The 23,866-nt window shown below is 42.7% G+C and overlaps 2 protein-coding genes across 4 annotated transcripts in view; one reads left to right on the top strand and one right to left on the bottom strand.

Annotated features, from left to right (window-relative positions):
- Positions 1–1,273: 1,273 nt before the first annotated feature.
- The window catches only part of Fbh1 (F-box DNA helicase 1), a 69,289-nt gene continuing 46,696 nt past the window's right edge, over positions 1,274–23,866 (top strand). Inside the window, exon 1 of the mRNA XM_047519858.1 lies at positions 1,274–1,551. The gene's annotated coding sequence lies outside the window, so the exon portion shown is untranslated. The remainder of the gene's footprint in view (positions 1,552–23,866) is intronic.
- Ankrd16 (ankyrin repeat domain 16) lies at positions 2,968–23,804 on the bottom strand. 3 transcript variants are annotated; one of them, XM_047519863.1, is made up of 8 exons: positions 22,689–23,804; positions 21,449–21,669; positions 21,143–21,185; positions 18,502–18,610; positions 16,191–16,349; positions 14,942–15,020; positions 13,606–13,789; positions 2,968–3,825 (listed from the first exon to the last, which is right to left on the bottom strand). In XM_047519863.1, exons 1-7 carry the CDS (start codon positions 23,000–23,002, stop codon positions 13,632–13,634), a joined length of 1,083 nt encoding a protein of 360 aa, XP_047375819.1. In that variant the 5' UTR covers positions 23,003–23,804; the 3' UTR covers positions 2,968–3,825; positions 13,606–13,631. The 3 variants fall into 3 exon arrangements, with proteins under 3 accessions (XP_047375819.1, XP_047375818.1, XP_047375817.1); XM_047519862.1 differs by lacking the exon at positions 2,968–3,825 and adding an exon at positions 6,191–7,613; XM_047519861.1 differs by lacking the exon at positions 2,968–3,825 and having other exon boundaries at positions 12,139–13,789.

The following is a 23,866-nucleotide window of genomic DNA, read 5'->3' on the forward strand; positions in this document are numbered from 1 at the left end:
CATTACCTTTTGATAAGGTTTATTTGCAAGATGCCATGCCCTTTAAACACCATAAAAAGTGATTTCTGAGTGATCAACCTCTGCCAGATGCTCATGGGACTTCCCCAGGTGTTGGCTGTTAAAGATGTCTCTTACACTTTTCTTCCCACGAGTATCACTGCTAACTTTCTCAGGATGCTTTAAGCAAGGGGAGTATTTCTTTTACTTTCCTTAAAATGGAGAATCCATTCATCAGACAGGTAGAGCCTTCAAAGGGGTACTTCCATTCATCTGTTTCTTGGAATTGATGATCTATTCCCAAGCTAAACAATAGGTTCTTCTCCTTCTTTCTCCTTCTCCTTCTCCATCCCTTCTTCCTCCTCCTCCTCCTCCTTTCTCCTCCTCCTTCTTTCTTCTTCTTCTTTTTCTTTTTTAAGTTTTGCCAGAGACAGCACCTTAATGAACTGCTTCAGGCTTCACTGCAGAACTTCACCATTTGAAATTTCTACCTTGTATTTAGCCTCAGTCCATTTCTTGGGATCCAATTATTGAGAGCTGGGAAAGATTGGTTATCAGTCTGGAATAGCTGTCTCCAAGTTGGTTTATTTCACCAGCAAGCTAGTTTATTTCACTAGTCCTTCATTGAATAGCTGGGTCATTGTAGGCAAATCACTTACCCTTTCTATACCTCGATTTCCTGCCTGTTGGACTTGTTCCACCCTCAGCCTGGGCATTCTCCTCTGCAAGAGGCAAACAGTAATATCTTCCCTACCTGAAAGAGGTCACCATCTGCTGGATGACTTCGTGGGAATCTCTATTCTGGAACATGCTGTTGCAAATATGTTATGATCACTCTTTATTTAAACATTCTTCTACTGGATAGTGAGCTCTAAGAAGGGGGAACCCTGTCTTTTTCACCTCTCTTCTAGCATTGAGTGCGTATATTGGGAAGCAAAATGAAGTTAATTTTTAGCCAAAAATTTCTTTGGCGAATTTTCCACAGTCATTCACTAATCCTGGACTCAGGATGAACTTTTTACATCAACGTCACGGTAGAAAAGGGGGAGACCAGGGATCGGGGAAGCTAAGACTAAGCGCGCCAGAATGAGATTAGCGATGGACCAGGAACGTGCTTGGGGCTGTCGCTGCAAAGGGGACATCGGTGGTAGAGGTGATGCAACTCCTGGCTCCACTTCGACCGGGTGTGCTGTTTCATCCTAATTCTTGGAATTGGGTTGAGCTCCCTGGCGTTCTGCAGAAGTAACACGGCTGCCAGCGGCGCCCGGGATTTCCCACGAACGCAGAGAGAACAGCTCTGGTTCGGCAGGCGCTCCCCAGCGCCCTGCCGGAGACAAGGCCCGGGCCGGGTCAGCCCAGGTGGGGGTGACGCACCTGGCCGAGGCGTCTGCTGTGGGCTGGGTAGAACCACTGCGGCAGGGGCGGCGGGAGGCATCATCGATTATCGCAGGCAGAAGCGTGGATCTGCACGTACGAAATCATCGACAACTCCGTCCCACAGGGGGCAGAAGTCTGCCTGTCCCTCATGGAGGCAGTCGTGGGAGGTTTCACCAGGTAAGGACTCCAAGGCGGCAGTGCCGTGTGTGCCTTCTTTAAAAAGGGAGCGTGTTGTTCTCACCACAGGTTAGGGAGCAATCTCGATGGCACAGGAGGGGTCAACACACTCAGGATGGCAGAATGACCAACAGGAGACTGGATCACTGATACCCAGGATCCTGAACTCTGAGTGTGTGAGAAAGGAAACTGAAGCTTATGCCGTTGCTATTTTGGGTCTTGGTTATAGGAGAATTTATAACCTGTTGGCCACGAGTTGTGCACAGCGCTATGGAAGCTCTGAGAAGGAATACTTACATGTGAAAACATTTATTTTGATCCCGTGTGTATGTGTGGGCCTGTTTGTGTGCATGTAAGGTCAAGGGAGTGGGGATTTTTGAGAAAGTACGATTTCCCACAAATGGTGCAGACGGTCATTTTTTCATTGCTTTCTGGAGTGTGTAGGTTTTTCTTTACCAGAAGACCTCTCTTACTGAGTGACATTTGTTTCCATCTACATTCTATTATAAAATTGAATTACCTACATCTATATCAGCTGGAAGAAAGGGGATGCTGTACCCCCAGAGCTGTACACCCAAGGGGCAAGATGAAGTTGGTTGTTGTTCCTACATCTTTTATGTTTAGTCACAGCTTGGATGATTGTGAATTTTCAGCACAATTGGGCAAAATGAAGACCATGCAAGCTGTAGGCAGTCACTGAGGGTCAATTTAGTTACCACACGTTGTAATCAAAACAGGAATACTCTACCACATCTGGAGAGTCTGTAGCATCCTGCTCCAGGTATTAGTTACCTCTGTATAGCCACTGTTTTTTTTTTAGGTATTGAACACAGGGCACTTATTCACTGAGCCACATCCCCAGCACTTTTTATTTTATTTTATTTTTTTTATTTTGAGGCAGGGTCTTGCTAAGTTGCTTAGGGCCTTTTAAAGTTGCTGATGCAGGTTTTGAACTCACAATCCTCCTGCCTTAGCCTCCCGAGACTCTAGGATTACAGGTGTGCACCATTGTGCCTGGCTTGAGTTTTTTGTTTTTGTTTTTGTTTTTAAGGAGATATATAAGTCATTTCTGCTCTACTTTAGTCTGTTTTTTCACTCATAACTGTATACCCAAAATTTTATTGTCCCTATTTAAAATTATGTGTAGAGCTAATTAACTCAATACAGAAATGATTCTTACAAATCAACAAGACAGGTAAAACAACTGGTCAAAAATAAGGCAAAAACTGACTTCTTTAATGGTCCCAGTCAAAGGCTTTTCTATATCCAGGTCTTTGGGATGTTTCCTCCTACAGTGTCTTGGGTGAGGCCCAATGAGACTTGCTTTGGCCAGTGGGATGGGAGCATCTGCGCAGAGTAGAGATTAGGAAAAGCATTTGAGTCTCTCCTTCCTCTCTCGAATCTGTGCCACTCTCATGAACATCAGCCTGGGCTAGCCTGATGGCTAGAGTCCCAGGGAGTTGAGCCAATGTGGACCAGCCAATGCCATCCTATGCCAGCAGTGCTAGTGACTCACCAGCTGACTGAAGATTCTCGAGGGAGCCCCGCTGAGATCAGCTGAGCCTAGGTTCAGCAAAACAACCCTGATGACCTCTAGACCATGTTTTAATCTACTGAGTTTTGGGGGGTGGTTTATTACTTAGTAATACTTATATAGATAAAAATAGGAAAATGAACTATAATGGCAAATAAATAAATCTAAAGATCTTCAATCTTATTTATGAAGAAATGCAAAACTCAAACACTGAGATAATATATCAAATAAGTAGTCATTAATTTTGATGATGGCATGGAGGAATCAAGCACTTCTGGGAAGGAGTACTGGCAATAGTTAGTAGAGTGCATGGCACTTAAGATGCAGTTCAATCTTGTCTGTCTTCTGTGATTTCTCACTTGCAGAAGCAGGAAAGTTACAGGCTCCATTCCCTAGGCTCTCTGAGAGCTAGATTTCTGGATGTGAGTTGCACTCTGCTGGTTACTCGAGCTCTGGAAAGCAGAAGAGGAAACCATACTTTGCTGCTTAAGCTGGCAAACACTGTCAGGAAAGTGACCCCCTGGTTGTTTTGGTTTCCTGACTAGCAGAGACAGCATGCTTAGAGAGTTTATGTAGGTCAAGGCAGCAGCTTCCCAGTTTGGCAATGACTTTTGGATTGAAAAGGTAATAGTTCTTTTTGAAGCTCAGGCCTGCAAGCGTGGCTCTTGAAGTCAACTCTCAAAGTTCAACGTAGATTTGTTTTTGAGCCTTCCCAACAATGCTGCATTCCATCCAGTAGCCTGTAACAAAACTTCCACGTAAGTTGGGTGGAACATATACTTTTCTCAGCTAGCTGAACTGTAATTGATACAGTTATCAACATAAAAAATGCATAGATCCTTTGATCCACTTCCAGGAATTTATCTTCCTAGGAGCTTATCTTTCAGTTGTTCACAGGACACAGAGGTACTCATTGCAGCACTGTTTATAACAACATCTTAAAACCCCCCAGAAGCATTCTAGATGTCCATAAGTAGGAAACAGCTTAGACAAATTGTGGTACATCTAAATGACGGAATGTTCAAAAGAGTACAATGCTATGCGACGTTAAAAAGAATGAGGTAAATCTTTTAAGAACTAATAAGAAACAATGTCCAAGATGCCCTAAGTTTAAAAAGTCACAAGAGTATGTATTATATGTTCCTATTTGGAATAGATTGGCTTCATTTGTAATATTTTAATTATTTTCCCTATGAGCAAGTATTATTTTTAGAAGCTCTAGCGTTACACCATATATAACCTTATTCAAGTGCACAGATAATGCCTTTAAGGTATAATATGTGTAGGTCCTGTGCACATGTCTTCTGGGGTTTATGAGTTAAGAAATAGTCACTGCCCTCCAGGGCTGTGAAACTTCTACACATATAAATAGTTCTAATATAAGTAAACTGTGTGATAGTTGGTAGGAAGTGTCAAGCAAGAACAGGGTAGGAGAAAATAAATTCTCTGGAAGAGGCTCTGCTGGGCTTGGAGATTGTGACAAGAGTTAATTTTCATCAAGTGCTCTCCATTCCTTTGGTCTTTGAGGATTTTCAGCATTTTTTACTTACTGTGTGCCTTCCCCCATGTTAAGTGATTTAGATGCATTATAATTTTTTTAATACTCCCAGCAACTCTATGAAGGAATAGTCATTATCTCATTTTTCAGATGAAAAAAAATAAATAAATAAAGCATAGAGATATTAAGGAACCAGCCCAAGCTGGACTCAATCCTGCCAGACCCAGAACCTGGGCTCTCAACCACCATGCTGTACAGTTAGATAGGAGAATTGCTGTGTGTGGATTGGAAGATGGGGTTGTAAAGGAGAGCAGGTGGCTAGATAAACACAATGGATTTTTTTTTTGAGCATATACTTCATCTAAGACGTGGTGCCAATAATCCTTTTGTTTGCCTGATAAAACTCCCGTCTTGAATAAATCTAACTTCCCACCTGCTCTGTACTTGATCAGCTGACCCTGGTAGAGAAGAATACAGGACAATGGACTTCAGCTGACCCCTGGGTTACTCGAGATCCAGCTGCATTTCCCGGTTCTGGTGGTTCTCAAAATGTGGGTTACCAGCAGCACCCACACCAGTATCCCTGGGAACTTGAGGGAAATACAAATTCCTAGGGGAGAGCTAGGACATTATTCAATGGTTTTAGTTGTGCAAGATGATTAAGTTCTAGAGATCTGTGTACAGCAGACAGCCCACAGTAAATAATACTAACAATGCACCTAACAATGTGTAAAAATAATGGTCTCATGTTAAATGTCCATACCACACACATACACAAACCCGCCTCCCCTGAAAAAATAGCAGGGTTGGGGATGTAGCTCAGTTGTAATATCCTTGCCTAGCATATATGCGGCCCTGGGCTGGATACTCAGCATCACAAAAATAAAAAACAACAACAAAAAAAGAGAGAAACAAAGGGGCATGAAGAAACACTTGGAGGCTTGTTAACCACTGAGGTTTCATGGGAATATGCACATGTCTAAACTCATCAACTTGTATACATTGAGTGTGAGCATATTTTTGTATATTAATTATGCTTCAGTAAAGTCGTTAAAAAAAGAAAAAAGAAATGCAAATCCCCAGACTCCACCCCAGACCTTCTGACTAAGCCCTCAGGGCTGCCTGGCTGCCTGGCTGCCTGTGCTTAACAAGCCTCCCAAGTAAGTTTGAGAATCTCTGTTCAGGCCTCCGCTCTCCTGATATTTCACACCTCTTTCTACCTCCTTGAACCTCCACATTCTCAGCTGATTGACGAGAAAATAGAAGCAATCAGAAGAGGCCTCTGTTTCTCCTAGCATATCATCTCCCCAGCCCTGGCTCCTTGCTCTTCCATTCTGCATTTCCTCTTGCAATTTAGGGTGGGAACTGTCATGTTAACAAATGTTTCCCTCTGTACACTCAGAACTACTCCAAGTGTGGACTTTGGAGCAGTGGTGGCATGGGAATTTGCTGGAAATCCAGACACGCAAGGTCCTCAAATCAGAATCTGCATTTGACAAAACTTTCAGACAGATACACTCAGCTTAAGAAGCACTAGGTCCCGGTTCCCTCCCTCACCCACACAATGGTCTCTTTCTTCCTCATTACCCCTCCCCACTGGATCCTTCTCTCAGCATTCACACTGTAAGCTGCTCCATTAAAGAAAATACTGCCCCACATGGTGACCCACAATTCTTTCTATTGCTTCATTTTTCAGTTCCAGTTCCAGTCTTCTTGTTCACTCTTGAACCTGCTTTGATCAGACTTTTGCCACATCACCAAGACCACACTGGGGGCCTTCCAGGGCCCATGCTGTGAAGTCCGTCAGCTTGGCCTGCCCATCCCTGACTCACAATACTGCTCCAGCTGGACATTCCTCCCCTCTTTACCATGTGGACCAGCACCAGCTTCTCTTCATCCCTCCCTCCTTCCTGCTACTTCTTTGGTCTCTTTGCTGGTCTTCCTCACCTTCAGGGGCCCATATTCTGCATTGCCTTGGGTTCATTCTAATCAGCTTCTCCTTGCTCATGCCTTTGGTGATCTCCACTCAATGTCATCTCTTCACAGACTCCTGAAGCTGCCCCTCCCACCCAGACCTCTCCTCTGAGCTCCACCTCTTCTAGACGGCTACCTCCTGGACTCCTTCACGTGGACCTCTGAAGGGCAGTTCACACTCTACCAACAGTCAGACCCACACTGTCGACCTTCCTCCACTCCAGATTTTCCTCCCAGCAGTTCTACCCTCCCATTTACTCAGGTCCAAAGACTTAACCCTTTCTCTCTCATCCACATTCACTTGTCAGCAATTCCTGTTGATTCTACCTTCAAAACACATCATCCTGATCTTTCTACCCCATCATCCTGGGCCAAGTTGCTCTCCTGTCTCTCAGTGGTTACTGCAATGTCTTCCTAGGCAGGCTCTGCTTCTGCCCAACATCCAGAATGATCTTGCTATTAAAACAACAAACAAAAAACCATCCAGGTCAGATTTAATCACTCCTCTGTTCAAAATCCTCAAATGGCTTCCTCCATGTCCCCAGAAGAAAACGGTTCCAAAGGGCCTTATGCACTCCAGCCCTGACCTCATCCTCTGCCACTCTCTCCCTGCTTACTCATTTCGGCCATGCTGGCTTCCTTCCCCTTTCTCTAACACACAGCACTGTTGGCTCTGTCTGGAATGTCTTCTCACCGCTTACAATGTTCTCTGCTCAGATGTCACTGACCACTACCCCCGTGGCTCTCTCTGCCCTTTTTTTATTCTCTTTGCACTAATCACCACCTGGTATACAGTCCCCCAGTCTGTGGTCTGCAGGCTGTCTCCCCTTAAAAACTGGAGTTTGAGATGAAACTCGATTCTCTGCTTCTGTTGGTTGGTGGAGTCTGTGTAAGGTGCAGGCCTCTGCGGCAGAGAAAGCCTGTCTTCTCCACTACCATTGAGTGGTGAGTTGCAGATCTCAGTACTGCATCTGTATATGGGAACTATGCCCTCCGGTGTTCAACAGAATCCAGCAGCTCACCACCAACTTCTCTCCAGGTTCTTGTCTTGCAGATCTGAAGAATGAAATTCATGGGACAAAGGAAGGCAACAGTGAAAGGAATAGGATTTATTCAAGTGTAAGAATAGAAACAGAAACCTCACACAGGCAAGAGGAGACCCCGGTAGCAGTTGCTGGCTGAGTATGCTAACCTAGGGGTTTATACAGCACATAGGTCAACACTATTGGTCCAGACTGATGCTATTTGGAGTTTGGAAATGTACTAATGCTATTGGTTAACCCTTGAGCCTGAACTTCCATTCAGGTCTTCCCCACTTCCATTTTCCTGCTGCTCCCTAGGAAATGGGAGGCTGAGCTTGTGGGATCATGGATGTTCCAGGGTTCTGGCTCCAGGCATCCACACTGTACCCAGTAGGGCTGCCTGAGTGGGACAGGTTGACATGCCCTGGCTTACCTCTGGCCCTGGCTTGCCTCACCTCAGGCCTGTGCCGATATGGCTCATCTACACAGCTGTAGCCTCTGCTCACCACCTACACTCCAGTCAGCATGGGCAGCTACTCTGTCACTCTGGGACAAGGGCTTTACCCTGACCACAATGAGGTGAGATCTTATCCAGGCTGTCTGGTGCTGAAGCCTCCATGCCTGGCACACAGCAGGCATTCAGCATTTGATAACTGAGTGAACATGGATGATCCCATTTAATCCTTGCCACAGGCACCCTGTGCGATAGGCACTCTCATTTAGAGGTGAGGAAGCTGAGGTTTACAGACAGTGGAGTAAATTCTCCAAGGTCACATGATTAGCCATTGGCTAGAGTTTGAATCCATAGCACATGCTGGTAACTAAGCTGTGCTGCTTCTTTCTTTTCTGTGAAAAATCTATGAAACAGTAAAACCCTGTGTAAGAGTAATTACCTTTGCTATTTTTTAAAATGTTGATTCAAATGCAACACATACACATACACACCAGGGTGTTCTTAACCCTTCAGAGCCTGGGAGGAAGGAGAACAAGATCTAGTTTACAGAGGACATTGTGTTGGCTGAAATGCCTGCAGAGATGCTTAGACTGATGTGTTCAAGACAGAAATTGCACAGAAGCAGAGTTAGGTGGCTGATAAATGTCATTATTCTCTAGTTCCTTTCTTAGGAATGCCTGGGTCTGTTTTCATTATTACCTTTCTAAGGATGGTTAAAGGAGTTCGGATTCTGTAAATGCTGAATGATGGGTCTAGCCATATGTGTCAAGCAAATCTTTCCTCTCACAGCTAATGTCAGAGGCCAGGCCTCCCCCCATCTCACTTTTTTCTCAGTATAAACCATAGCACCCATTCTAGTTGAATCTTGATCCCTTCTGCATGTTGCTGGTTTATGAAAGCAATTTTAAAGTGTAAGACTATCAAATAAAATTTTACATTAATTCATTATTACAGAAAATGTGATATACATAGTTCATCCTCCTCCCCCTGTTTGGCCCTGACATTCAGTGTTTTACCTCTCTTTCTTCTTACCAGGCCTTTCTTCCCTTATTAATGCCTATAAGCAGGAGGTATTCCTTCTGCATCTGCAGCTGAGCCTTCCCAAGGTTTCCTAACCCCATTCCCCTGCCCTGCTGAGGGACCTTGATACCTCAAGAGAGGCTGATCGCTGCTTGTTTCCTTCCCTTCCCACTGGTGGGTCCTCCCCTCTGACCACAAACATGCTGTGCTCTCAGCCCCTCTGAAAAAAAATCTACTGCCTTCTCCAACTACCTTATTTCTTTCCTTTTATTACTATTGACACATCCAAAAAGATTACAGTCTTGCTCAAGCCCCTGCATGCCTCGAATGCCTCCTAACCATTGCCTGCACCTGGCGAGCACCTCAGAGCCATTTCCCCTCTCCCTTTGCTCTTGCTTTCAGTCGACTCTGACAAAACCTTTCTATCCTGTCTTTATCCCATCTTTAAAAGAACCCCCGAACAACCAAAATGTCTATATAAAAATCAATATGCACAATATGATGGGGCTTTACATACTTATTAAAAACAAAGTTCACAGAGTTTTTTAAGAGCATAAGGATTTGGTTGTAATATAAAGTTGGAGGGAATACCATATATACAGCATCATCTCAACCATATGCATTTAGACAGACTGGGAGAAAATAAGAGTGGTTACAACTAGCTGGTGGAACTGTGGGGTGATTCTGTTTTTTCCTTTACTACTTCCTGTATTTCCTATATTTCACAATAGCCTTTTTTTTTTTAAAAGTCTGGAAGAATACAAAGAACATTTTTCTGGTCTGCCATCTGCTGGTGAATTCCAGCAACACCCCAGTTGAACTGCATTTGGTGCCTGCTCTACCTTTTCTCATCACCTAAGTTCCTTTGTTTAGTTCTCATGTTTCCTTCTTCCTTTTTTTTTTTTTTTTTTTGGTGCTGGGAATTAAACTCAGGGGTGCTTAACCACTGAGCCACATCCCCAGCCCCTTTTTAATATTTTATTTAGAGACAGGGTCTTGTTGAGTTGCTTAGGGCCTTTCTAAGTTGCTGAGGCAGGCTTTGAACTCATGATTCTCCTGCCTCAACCTCCCGATCCACTAGGATTACAGGCATGCGCCACCATTGGCAGGTATCATGTTTCTTTAGTCTGATTCTGCCATTTCTTGTTCACTTTGTAATCCCTTCTCTATCTTGTCTTGTAACAATTTCTCATATAATTTTTTGTAGGTAATATATGTCAGGTCCTAATTATTTCCAAGTGATTGAAGTCCTTACCTATTAGTATCTCTTGCTGGAAACTTTGGCCCTGATTGAGCTTCATTATGTGTACTCGTCATGGAGAGGGTGACAGCCCTCATGGAAGTGGGCCTTAGCTGAGTGGCTATAACTAATAATGCACCATATATATGCTATAACTAATGCACTGGTGAAAGCGCAGTAAGTTATTTGGGATGAGAGGCACAAAGAATCACCATTGGCAATCACTGGCCCTTGGCTGAATTGGCAAGAGCTCTCTGGCAACTATGTGAAGGGCAGATTTGAGGACAACAGGACTAGAAGCGGGAGTAGTAATTAACATATTGCTGCAATAGTGCTTTGGGATGAGAATATGGGTGCCTGAGCAGGGAGTCATAGATGGCACAGAGTGGACTCGACAGATTAGCGAGCTGTCCAACAGGCAGAACTAACCAGGACTTCCCATAAAGGGACCCCAGGTTTCCAACCTGGATGGCCTGGTGAACTGTGGTCCTCAACTGAGGCAGTGAACACAGTGTGAATTTAAGTGGGTTATGGACAAAGTTAGATGATGAGAAATTAAGTGTGAGGCAGTCTTAGCAAACCTATGTAAAACTGTACTGCAGGCAGTAGAAAAGAAGGGTTGAGAGAGACTGGGATGTTCCTGATATTAGGATGCAGCTGAAACTAGAAGAACGGATGACAGCATCAGAAGCAAGTGTAGAATAGGGAAGAGGAACTGGGAAGAGAAGCTGGAGTACACCAGCAATTGAGGGACAGACCTTAATAGAGGAGCTCATGAAAGAGACAGAGAAGGAAGAACCAGAAAGAAAAATCCAGGAGTGAGTAGTCACAAGTGGCAAGAGTCCAGAAGGTAGAAGGGACTGATGATTGGAATTTCAATTGATTACTAAATAAGATCGGTAATATAAGGACTAAAAATTCATTACTTGATTTGGCAGTTAGAACATCCCTGGTATCCTCACAGTGCCTAGTTTGCACAGAGTAGGGGTAAGAAAGCCAGACTGCAAGGGCTTGAGTGGCACCTAAGAGTCCAGGGTACCAAGGGTAGTCTCTTCTTCAAAGGAGTGTGTATGAGAAAGGAGTGTGCTTGAGATTTAATAATAACTAGAAGAGGCTGCATGGTACAAGAATCAGAGAACAAGAAGAGATGATCTGTGCAGGATGCTTAGCATAGAATCTAGCATATAGTAAGCTCTTGATAAACACAAATTGTTACTATCATCCATTCATTAACCATATAATGTATTAAAATTTATTAATATATTAACTTTCCATTTTATGGTTATAGTTAACAAAGATGACAAAAATTCCCATCCAAGGTGCTTATATACCAATGGCAGACAATAAACAAAATAAATAACTCAATTTACGGGGTATATTTGCTAGTGGTAAATGCTAAGGAGAAAACTAGGGGAAGACAATATCAAATGTTGAAGAAAGGAATGAAATTGGAGATAGGAAGCCTGGAAAGTCCTCACTAGCAAGTTCACTTTTAGGTAAAGACTTCAAGGAAATGAATATAGAAACTAAAATTAGGAAGTGAGGGAATAATTTTAATTATCATCATTGCAATAGCATCCTTAATATATTACTATTACAGAAATACATTGTTATCATCTATTATTACTGTTCTCTTTGCTATAATGAACATTGTTATTATAATCATTGCCATCTCTGGCTGCTGAGTGGTTTTACTAGTGGTAGTCAAAGTTTATGTCATGGCTGGGAATATAGCTCAGTTGGTAGAGTGCTTGCCTCACAAGCACAAGGCCCTGGGTTCAAATCCCCAGCACCACAAAAAAAAAAAAAAAAAAAAAAAAAAAGTTTATGTCATAAAGGTACAACTAGAACTACTGGGAAACAAAAGTGTAACATGATGTGTTAAAATCATTGGCCAGTTTGTAATGGCAGAAGCAAAGTGACAAATGGTAGATGATGATGCATGTGAGAGCTGCAAGTAAGATGCTGCTGTATACGTGTTTCAGAGGGAAGGAAGGCCAGCACCGGCTGGGCTGTGGACCCTACCTCACATATGAAACAGCCACACTCAGAAACATCTTCAGATCCAAAGGGCACTGACACAAAGATATCTCTGAAGCAACAGGAAAATGGCCCTGGCATCTCAAATCAGCACATCGGCAGAGTGTGTGATTTAGAGGACTACGTTTCTACTAGAACATTTATTTACCAGTTAGGGATAGGAATTCACCAGTGCTATCTGGCAATAGTTAAGAGGAACTAGAAGTTCTTGCTATTTACTAAGGCAAGCACAATGCTGAGAATAAGGTGGATGTGTAATAAGTACTTGCTGAATTGCACTGAATAAGAGAATTAAATCTTGCTCATGACTGATGCACACCACTTTTTAAAAGTCTAATTTGGATTGATAATTATTCTTTGCAACAGAGAAAATGGTCAAAAAAAGAAAAAGGAAAGGGGAAAACAAAAGAAAACAAAAAGAGTCTGAATGCCTGAGGATTCATCCTATCCAGCTATTTTTAAAAGTGATATGCGTATATCATTCCTCAACAGTCAGAGACTGCACTGGGTTATGAAAGGGGACATAAAATGTAACTTGAAATTTTAAGAACAGAACCTCACTAACTCAGGTTAATGGAAATTTTTGGAAACATCTTAATTGTATTTTCTAGTTGTATTTATTACTTGAAGGGGATCAAGAATTTGTCTATTAAAACAAAAAATTATAAAGTTATAAAGAACATTATACAGATTAAAACTTTATGACTTAACTAGCAGTACTTAGAATATAGAAAAGTTTTCATTAATTCCTTACAAATGTCAGTTTAGACAGATATAAGCATTTCCTTCCTATGAAACCAAAGTGTTGGATCACTGTAATGGCCAAGTAAAAGTTTATGAAGGAAGAAGCTACATAGGCCAATTATGTTTTATGGTCCAAGCTAATAGCAATTTATATTATATTTTTGATGTTATCATTGCCTTACCATATAGCATTTATCATAATACATTTTCATAAAGGTGTATATGTATATTCATTCATGTTATATGCTTCTCTAAGCATTCTAGAGATTGACTTCACAGACATTATCTAATTCTACATTAAGGGTAGAAAAACAAGAAATTGGATTATGGAAAGATTGAAATTGTGCTCAGGATCCCATAACATGTCAGTCATGGAGCCAGGAACTCAGATTACTGGTAATCCAGGAAGTCCTCAGCAGGAGAGGAACATGCCAGAGGGAAGGCAGGAAGAGAAGAAAACATCAATTACTGAATACTTTCAGTGAGTCTGTTAATGACTTAAGAAGCAGGATATTGATTACCACATACTTTATTGTCTCCTTTTAGAAACATCCTTATGCCATCTCACTGTGGTCAAAGCCCTGAAGGACACCAGCTGTCTTTGTGAGCTGCTGAGCCAGGGTTCCGGATATGTCGGCAGAATCCTTTAGCCCCAACTGCATGAGAAATTCAGCACAAACCAAGTGCTGACCTGCACAGGCCAAATGCAGGGCTGAGGGAAGACGAAATGACATGGACTTAGAACATGATCCCCTAGAGTAATGCTGACCTCATTAAGTCAACTGCACCCAACAAAACTTTTGGTTCATTCAGTGATAAGTAGTTTATACTTTTTAATCCAGCCCCATGATTTCACCTATACCGAATTACAGTATTTTTTTTTTTTAACTTGATTGGGCTGAAAATATTTTTAAAGATAACAAAACCAGTTGAGAGGATTTAAGAAACTTTTCCAAAGCAATGGAGCAAATGAATGAGAAATAGGAGACTGGTCCCGCTCATTCTCACTCCTGTGTGCCATTCAAATGCAGTTTCAATGGTATTGAAATTTTTCTCAATGTTTTGTTGATTCTTTTTGGAAGTAAAAATCACCCTGAATAAGAAGCATGACAAAAAGAAAACATGCTGACCAATATTCCCATTCTAGGTGTCCTGAGAGTTCAAGTTCTATGCCTGAACTTGAGGAGCTAGACTGCATCCCTGCCTGCACTAGTAGCAAGTCTTTGAAGCATAAAGATCCCAGTAAAGCCTTGCAGAATAACCTTTGGCTCATAGAATACTAATTAAAGGGTTTAATTCTAAAGTCCAAGCTTAAAGTTAAAGCTCTGAGTGGGGCTGGGGATGTAGCTCATGGTACCATGTACTTCAAGCAAGTAGCCAGCACTCAGAGGCTCTGGGCTCAATTCCCATAACCAAAAAAAAAAAATTAGCTTTGAGAATATATTCCTGAGTCCTTGCCCTTATCTATATACCACCTCCACAGCAGGTGTCCTCATGAATTAGATACAAAGTGCTTTGATGAATTAGATACAAGTATTTTGCTGTGGTTTAAAATAACAGAAAAAAGGGCAGTGGTAATGAGTAGTGGTCATCATCATTGCATGATAATAGCAATAGTTTTATAGATTTTGCAAACAGAGGAAAACTTATTTTGAGGAAAAGTTGCTGAGCTACTGGAAGAAAAATATTAAAACCAATACAGGTGTGTGTGTTTTGTTTGTATTACCTATGTGGTGCTGGGTGTCAAACCCAGGGGCTTGTGTATGTTAGGTAAGTGTTTTACCACTGAGCTATACCAACCCCACATCCAGCCCCAAACCAAAGCTTCTAATATAAAAGTAGGTGTATTGTTTACATTTAATACCTGATCGATTTCTTTCATCTTTAGAGTTGATGTCAGCACCCAAGGACAAGAGAGTCTGAACCGTGCTTGTATGTCCTTCCTGAGTGTTGAAATAAATTCATTACCACTGTGATGAGAACAAAAGAAAACCTTTACACACAAACTCTAGTGCATATTTGGCTCTTGTAAAAAATAGTCAACTGCTAAAACAAAATTTTCATACCTAAAGAAAGACTCAGTATATCACTCTCAATTATAAAACAAAAAATAAATATCTTGGTAATATTTAATTATTAGGATATAGATGATCAATTTTGTAGGTTAAATTATTGATTGGGTTTCTAAAAATATAAGAAGTATAAATCTTATAATTTATATAGAATCCACAATTTCAAAATTTCCCAAACAAATTTCTATAATCTTTAGGGTAGAGATACACTATAAAAGATTATAACCTTTCATAGAAGAGAATTCTATTATGGTTAGCATTACCATTTTTATAGTAATTTTTTTGGGGGGTACTGGGGTTTGAACCCAGGGGTGCTTTACCACTGAGTTACATCCCCATCCCTTTTTACTTAGAGACAAGGTTTCCCTAAGTCACTCAGGCTGTCTTCAAATTTGTGATCCACTTGCCTCAACCTCCAGAGACTCTGGGATTATAGGTGTAATTTATATATTCTTTGTCTAGCCAGTGAGTCTGTTAGTGTGGAGAGACCAAAATTAAGGATTCAGGTTTTATCTTTCTGTGGAGGGAACACTAGTTTTTTTCCTTTGGTGGCCACGAGAAAGGACAGTGTAGTTGATCAGGAGAGAAAAAAAAAAAAAAAAAAAATCCTGCTTTGAAGAAAAACACATAAAGGCAGGCAGTCACTAAATAATGTGTAGGTAATACATAAGACTCATAGCACTTAAAATAGCTCCTTTTCTAGTGAAGAAGTTTTGCTTATCTTCATACATTGGCGATACCAGTGAATATAATTATTTCACTCCAGTTAAGGCGATCTTAACTTCTGAAATCCTATGTAAGACTAGAGAGCTATAAACTTCATATGATGGATCTTTATGACTTTAACATTACTCTGGAAAACAAACAAGTTGGGAAGGAGGCATAAAGTCATGTTTATATTTAAAGAGGTAAAGGATTTTGGAATCAGGAACATGGGCAATTTCCTCCATAGAGATGGAGTCAGACAAACCTAGAGCCACCCATCAACGGAATAAAGCAAGCCTACACCAGGCAAAGGCAACATCAGGAGGACAAACCTACCTTAGCTGCAAAATGAAGTGCTGTGAGGTGGGTTGCTGTTCTTGTATCTACATCAACGCCAAGATCAGACACCAAGAATCGGATGGCTTCATCTTGCCCAGTGACTGCTGCCCTGTGCAGAGCCTGGGCCCCCAGGCTATCCTCAGCTGAAAAGCAAGCCTGGTAGACAGGAGAGAAGAGCAAAGATAAGAAGCAGAGAAACCTGGGTCCATATACCTGGTAACATTCTGGCAACACTTATTTACTTCGTTGTCTGTGTCTCTCTGGGCAGAGGATACAGAGCTTTTGTCTGATTCTCAAAGGACTCTAGCCATAACCAAAAGGAGGTTAAGTCAGTGTTCCCATAAATACAGTTATCTCATACTATACAAAGGTACCATAAACATACATTGGAGAAAAGATAGGCTCTTCAACAAACGGTGCTGGGAAAACTAGAAATCCATATCAAGTAGAATGAAACTGAACTATCTCTCACCCGGCACAAAACTCAACTCCAAGTGAATTAAGGACCTAGGAATTAGGCCAGAGATCTGTGCCTACTGGAAGATAAAGTAGGCCCAACTCTCCACCATGACGGCTTAGGAACCAACTTCTTCAATAAGACTCCTAAAATGTAAGAAGTAAAATCAAGAATCAACAAGTGGAATTGTATCAAACTAAAAAGCTTCTTCACAGCAAAGGAAACAATCAAGAACGTGAAGAAAGAGCCTAAGGAATGGGAGAAAATCTTTGTCCCCTGCACCTCAGATGGAGCATTATCTCCAGGATATATAAAGAACTCAAAACACTTAACACCAAAAAGCCAAATAATCCAATCAATAAATGGGCAAAGAAACCAAACAGGTACCTCACAGAAGAACAAATATGAATGGTCAAAAAATATATGAAAAAATGTTCAACATCACTAGCAATTAGAGAAATGCAAATTAAAGCTATACTGAGATTTCATCTCATTTCAGCCAGAATGGCAATTATAAAGAATACAAGTAACAGGTTGGGGAGATAGCTCAGTTGGTAAAGTGCTTGCCGTACAAGCACAGGGCCCTGGGTTTGATCTCCAGCACCGCAAAAAAAAAAAAAAAAAAAAAAAAAAAAAAAAAAAATACAAGTAACAATAAATATTGATGAAGATGTGAGGAAAAAAAGTTCACTTATACATTGTTGATAGGACTGCAAATTGGTGCAACCACTACAGAAAGCAGAAAGCAGTATGGGGTTTCCTTAGAAAACGTGGAATGGAACCACCATTTGACCCAGCTATCCCACTCCTCGGTTTATACCCAAAGGACTTAAAATCTGCATACTACAGCAACACAGCCACATCAATGTTTATAGCAATTCCGTTCACAGTAGCCAAGCTATGGAACCAACCTAGCACCCTACAACAGATGAATGGATAAAGAAAATGTAGTATGCATACACAATGGAATATTACTTAGCTATAAAGAAGAATGAAATTATAGCATTTACTGGTAAATGGATGGAACTAAAGATTATCATGCTAAGTGAAATACGTCAGTCCCACAAAACCAAAGGCCAAATGTTCTCTCTGATATGTGAATGCTAACACACAATAAGGGGAGTAAGGGAAGAATAGAAGTTCATTAGATTAGACAAAAGGGAATGAAGGGAAGGGGGAATAGGAAAAAACAGTAGAGTGAAGCAGATATAACTTCCTTAAGTTCATATATGAATACATGACCAGTGTAACTCCACATCATGTACAACCAAAAGACTGGGATCCTAATTAGAATAAGTCATACTCCGTGTATGTACAATATGTCAAAATACAGTCTATTTTCATGTATATCTAAAAAAACAGAGCCTACGTTCCATGCTATAGCATCAAAAGCAAAAAATAATAGTTTGTTGCTATTATTACTATCAAAGGCTATTTATTGAATACTTTCTTTTAAAAATTTTTTTAAATAGTTGATGGACCAATACCTTTATTTCATTTATTTATTTTTATACGGTGCTGAGAATTGAACCCAGTGCTTCACACATGCTAGGCAAGTGCGCTACCACTGAGTTACAACAGCAACCATATTATTTAACTCCTAATTTGATAACTGCTCTGTGTACTTGAAATTATTTAATCCCTGTTGGAACCTCCTGAAGATATGGAATTTGTTCCCATTTTACAGATGGGAACATGATATACTGATGCTTAAAGAAGTCAAGGGGTACCATGTGGGGAACTTACCAGAGTTGGGATTCAAACCCAGGATCTGAATGATGCGTTCTTCTTATTTTATGATCTAAAATTTGTAGGAAGAATCAAAGGAATCAAACAAACCCATTTTTATACCTCATGCTTTTCAAGGAGTAGCCTGGCTATGTCGATGTGACCACACTGAATTGCATCCATAAAGGGGGTGACACCACAGTTGTCTTTGCAGTCTGGTTCATACTGACACCTAGAGCCAAAACCAACAGAGCAGAGAACATTCGCCATTTCAAACACAATGGACAGTTGATACTTGATCACCTGCAGGTACACTGTGTGCCTTAAAACTACCTGTGATAATCTGGCATGTTCTCCCTCTTCTCAGTACCTGAACTGAGTTCTGGATTTTCAGGAGCACATGTTGATCTTCCCCAGAAAACACCCTCCTGTCTGAGCCTTCTCTGTCCTGTTTGATGGCACCTTCTCTCTAGTTTACCTGCATCCTGACCACTGCCTTTCCATCACTGCCATCCTTGCAACTCCTGATCTCTTATACCCAGTTACCCACATCTCTTAGCTCTCAAGTCAAACTACTCTAAAAAATCTATATGCTTCCCTCTGTCTCAGCTTTCACTCCATAAGACTAAGTCATTTGGCAAGAGTCTTCCAAAATTATTCTCACCTTGACTCCTGCCTTGCTCTGCCATTCTCCATAGTAACCATGGTCCTCCCTCCATAATGCAGTGGGCAGAGTCACTCCTGCTTAAAACATTTAACTGCTGCTCACTGCGCGAAGGATAAAATCTCAAACCTCGCCTGAACTCCAAAGACCAGAAGCATGTGGCACTTGCTTATGCCTCCAGGTTCCCCCAACCCTGGGCTTGCCATGCTCGCTTTTGCTTCCTGGTTCTTCCATTGTGGAACCCTTTCCTGCCTTGGCGTTCACTGGGCCTTCTGCTTGGAATATTACTGCCCCACTCTTCCCTTGGCCAACTCCAACGCATCCTTCACATCTCATGTGAATGGAATCTCGATAGAGACCTCACTTCACCACCCCCTAATCTACACAAGGACTTGGTTCTCTCCTTGTGTTCCATACTTTTCCTTTGTAGTATTACAATTTGTAATTCTATGACAATTATTTGTGGGATTATTCATCTGTACTTGCTTCCATACTAGCTTACAGGTTCCACTAGAGGAAGGATTGTTTATCATCCAGAACCTAACACACAAAGATGCCTGAAAACATTTCTTCTTCTTTTTTTTTTTTTTTTTTTTGCGGTGCTGGGGATAGAACCCAGGACCTTGTGCTTACAAGGCAAGCACTCTACCAACTGAGCTATCTCCCCAGCCCCCCTCAAAACATTTCTTGAATGAATAAAAGAAAAAATACTTATAAATTTGCAGACAACCAAGTATGTTCCAATTAGTAGCAGGCAAGCCTGCCACACACGAACATTTTCAGGGCCCAGTGTTAAGTGATTTTCTCTAATGACATGCTATTTCCTCAGTTCATTTCTTTCACTTCTGGCCTCAATTATCATTTCTATGTCTATGAGCCCCACATTGCTAACTCTGCCCCTCTGTTTCTCTAACTACCTGCTTGAAGTTTTTGCTTGGATACCCTTAACATGTCTACAAGTGAAATTATCTTTTATCCAAATCTACTTCTTCAGTGTTCAATGTCTCAGCAAGTGGCACCTGTACCGCCACCCTGAAAGTCATCCTAGACTTCCCATGGACACCTGAAAATCATCCTTACTGTCTCTGCTTCTCCCTCATTCTTGTATTTATTGTGGTACTGGGGACTGGAACCAGGGTCTTGCACATGCTAGGCAAGCACTCTACCACTAAGCTAGATTGCAAGTCCTCCTTCATCCTCTTTGTTATTCACCTAAACCTGTACAGTCTACTTCTTAGACACCTCCAAATGTTTTTCTTCAACTCTAGTCATCTCCCCAGCTCAGCTATTATCATTTCTTTCCCATTTCATTGTACCAGTCTCCCAAATGTTTTCCGAAGCACCTTCCTACCACCAACCTCCACCCCCATTTTACAATCAGAGGATTGAGGATCTATGAAAATGCTAATTTCTTGTTATCCCTTGACTTCAAACACATCCATATTGTCTCACATGCTTAGAATAAAATCTAAACTCTAACATGGTCTGCAGTATATATGCTCCCTTCACTGTTTAGGCTTCAGCATATCAGTTTCTCAACTGAACTAGTTTTTCCTGGCTCAGAGTATCCACAGCTGCTGATACCTCCATCTGGATGTTCCCTTGCCTCCAAGTTGCAGCCAATTTCTATTCCTTCCTCAGGTGAGAAATTAAGTATTGCTGGTGCTGAGATCCTTACTCGTAGGCAAGCAAGCCTTCCCGTTATTTGCTCCCCTAGGGATCCAGCATCTCCTTGCAACACTCATCAGACTTACAGAGTTTGTCAGTCTTTCTTCTTGACAGTCTCTGATTCCATGAAGGCAGAAACCATATCTGCCTTGTATCTGTTGTAGCCCTTATATTGATTCAGGGCATAGTTTATATTGGACACCAAATGAATATATGCATGTTTGTTGAACAGAGAAATAGATGATTTTTCCCTCATATGTTTGCTAGCTATTTTGGTTTTACAGTCTGAGTTATCGGCTCATGTCCTGTGTTCACTTTTCTTTTGCAAGCTTAATTTATTTCTTAATCTGCTTGAACTTCTTATGTAAAGTCAATATTAACTCCTTGTTATAACAAACAAATATTTTCCTCCAATTTACTGTTTGCTCTTACCTCTCAAGAAGCACGTTTACTGCTTCTAAACGGCCATGCATTGCTGGGAGAAGAGAGTTGAGAATTAGAGCGTTTTAGTGCATACATAAAATGCTTCTTGGTTGGAGATGTAGCTCAGTGGTAAAGTGCCTCTGGGCTCAATCCCCAGCATCAAAACAAAACAAAACTGTAATGTTCTCATCTCTGATCTCTATTTTCCCAAATCCTCCATTCCCTCGGTAGGTGACTTGAATAAGCTGTTGGGCAGTGCTGGGTGAAGCAGGTTGCACGAGTGTGTCTGCATGCCCACAGAGCTATAGACTATACCTGCAGTGTGCAGAGGCGTTCTTCTAATTTTGCTCTCCGTCTTCCATGCATCTGGGCAAACAGTGAGCAAGTATTGGAGGATCAGAGGGTCGCCTTCTCTACTGGCAATATGGAAACTGTTCCAACCATCTTTGTTCTTCAGGAGTGGATTGGCTCCATGTTCTACAAGGTCCTGGATCACTTCAAGATTCTTCCTTGTGCAAGCCATCATCAGAGGAGTCCTAAGGCCAACCAAGATAAGCTGTCAAATAGAAGGCAGCTGAGACATTGGCAGCAATGGACCAGGACTTTAGGAAGTACACATCTTTGGCACAGATGGAAGACCTAGAGAATTCAGGGGACTGGCAACTCTGCCTGCTGTGAGACGCCTGGGAGAAATAACAGGAGTAAAATGAACATGACTAATGTAAACCTACAGCAGGAGGGTACCTGAGAGATAAAACTGTTTATGAGCCGGGATAGTAATCAACTATAATAGAGCTAATAAAAGTCATAGATGATCCCCAAAACATAACCAGGCCTACTTTTCCACCAGAGTGGGGAAGATGTACTTAACTATATGGCCTCTCTCCTGTGGTGGTGGTGGTGGTGGTGGTAGTGGTTTTGCAGTGCTGGGGATGAAACCAGGCCCTACTACATGCTAGGAAAGTGCTCTACCACTGAGCCACACCCCAAGCCCTCTCCTACTTATTTATTTCGAATCATGAATCGCTTGAAGGCAGGAACTTCATTGTGTTGTAAGACAAAGTCAATCCAACAAAAGGGGATTGGTTTGTGTGATGGTTCAGTACCTTGATGGTGGTGGTTATACAAGGCTAGGCTTGGTAAAATCGCACAGGCTGTACTCACAGTGCAGGTGTAACTGATGAAATTTGATTACTTATATTGATTTTAAAAATGTCAAAACAATACAACTGGTGAAGTAATTTAGCTAGGTGAATAATCAGTGAATTGTGTGCACTGCTCATAGCTCAGTGATGTGAGCTATAAGCAGTGCACACAAGTCACTGATTATATTTCATACTGTTTTACAAAGGGAAGTTATTGTCCTGCCCAGTTAACCCCAGGAGGGCAGGAAGGTTGTGGCAGGACGACCCTGCTGCTGAGCAGGTTTCTAGGGTGAGAACTAGCAGCTGAGAAAAGCTATCTTGTCGAAGGGGACAGACCGAAGAAGTACACTAAAATCTGATTCTGCCGGGAGTGGGAAGGCGGAATGTCTTTCTGGATCCTGGCCACCTACCAGTCGGCTTTCTTCAGGCTATCCACAGTTGCCCCTCGGGCCAGCAAGTAGCGCACGCAGTCCCGGTGGCCCATGGAGGCAGCTTCGTGTAGAGGCCGCTTGTAGTCTCGGTTCGCGGCCTCGATGTCCATACCCCGGGCTTCAGCTAAATAGGCTAGGATGTCCCGGCGCCCGTGGCGGGCAGCACAGTGGAGGAGGGTGTCCCCGGTCGGTCCTTGGTAGCCTCCAGCCGCCTGCAGCTCCTCCTGCAGGGCTAGCAGCTGGCCTTCCTGCACTAGCCTGCAGAGGCGCCGCGGATCCCCGGGCCGGGCCATCACCCTTGGCCCCGCAGGAGTGGGAGGGACCCCGAGGAGCACCAGTCCTCTCTCAGCTGGGGCCCCGGTACTGTAGGCTGGGCGAAACTGAGAAGGGTCAGGGGATTTAGATTTCTGAACGTGACCTTCCTCCGCGACGCTGTGCCGGTGCCCGGCCTGGCCCGGTTGAGTTCCCGGGAGAGCAGCGACCCCTAACACCCTCACGCCACTCGTTCTGGATGTGGGGAAGGAGCCGTGATTCCCAGTACAAAAAAGGTGACTCCTTAACCGGACCGGACAGTCCGTGTTGAGCACGCTTGTGGGCCGCTCTTGTTGGCGCGTTCCAGGTGCGCGTAGTAGTCTAGGCCGAGCCCTCGGCACCAATGCAGCTCCGGGTACGTGGATACATCTCTTGTTCTGGAGCTGCCCGCTGCACGGAAGTAACTTGAGGTCGAAGAGGTCAGGGTGTGGGGTGTGATGCTTTAACGACGAGCAGTGAAGCGACGGAGAAGCCCAAGCGGTCTGACCCTGACCCCGCACCTACCGAGACAGGGGTAGTTCCAGAGGAAGCCGGGCCGGACTGTGGCCTGCTCTCCTCGGCCCAGCCCACACGGATCTTCCTCCTGCAGCCTGTCGGCTCATCTCTGCTGTAGGGATAAGTATGGGGCTGCGGCGCGCAGAGTCCTCCCCTGTCCAGGCCTGACAGACAGGCTGCTGGGGCCGCTCACCGATGGGGTGGTATTTCTATACTCCGCCCACTCCTCACCCAATCAGCTGCAGTACTCGGCTACCTCCCCGCAGCTACAGCTGTAGCTCCCGCGGGAACCCAGGCAGCTCGAAGGAACTCTGGGAAAGTTTCCCCTAGCCTCTGCGCGCGAGCGGAAG

Source organism: Sciurus carolinensis, chromosome 12 (assembly GCF_902686445.1).
Source record: "Sciurus carolinensis chromosome 12, mSciCar1.2, whole genome shotgun sequence".
NCBI classification, from domain to species: Eukaryota; Metazoa; Chordata; class Mammalia; order Rodentia; family Sciuridae; genus Sciurus; species Sciurus carolinensis.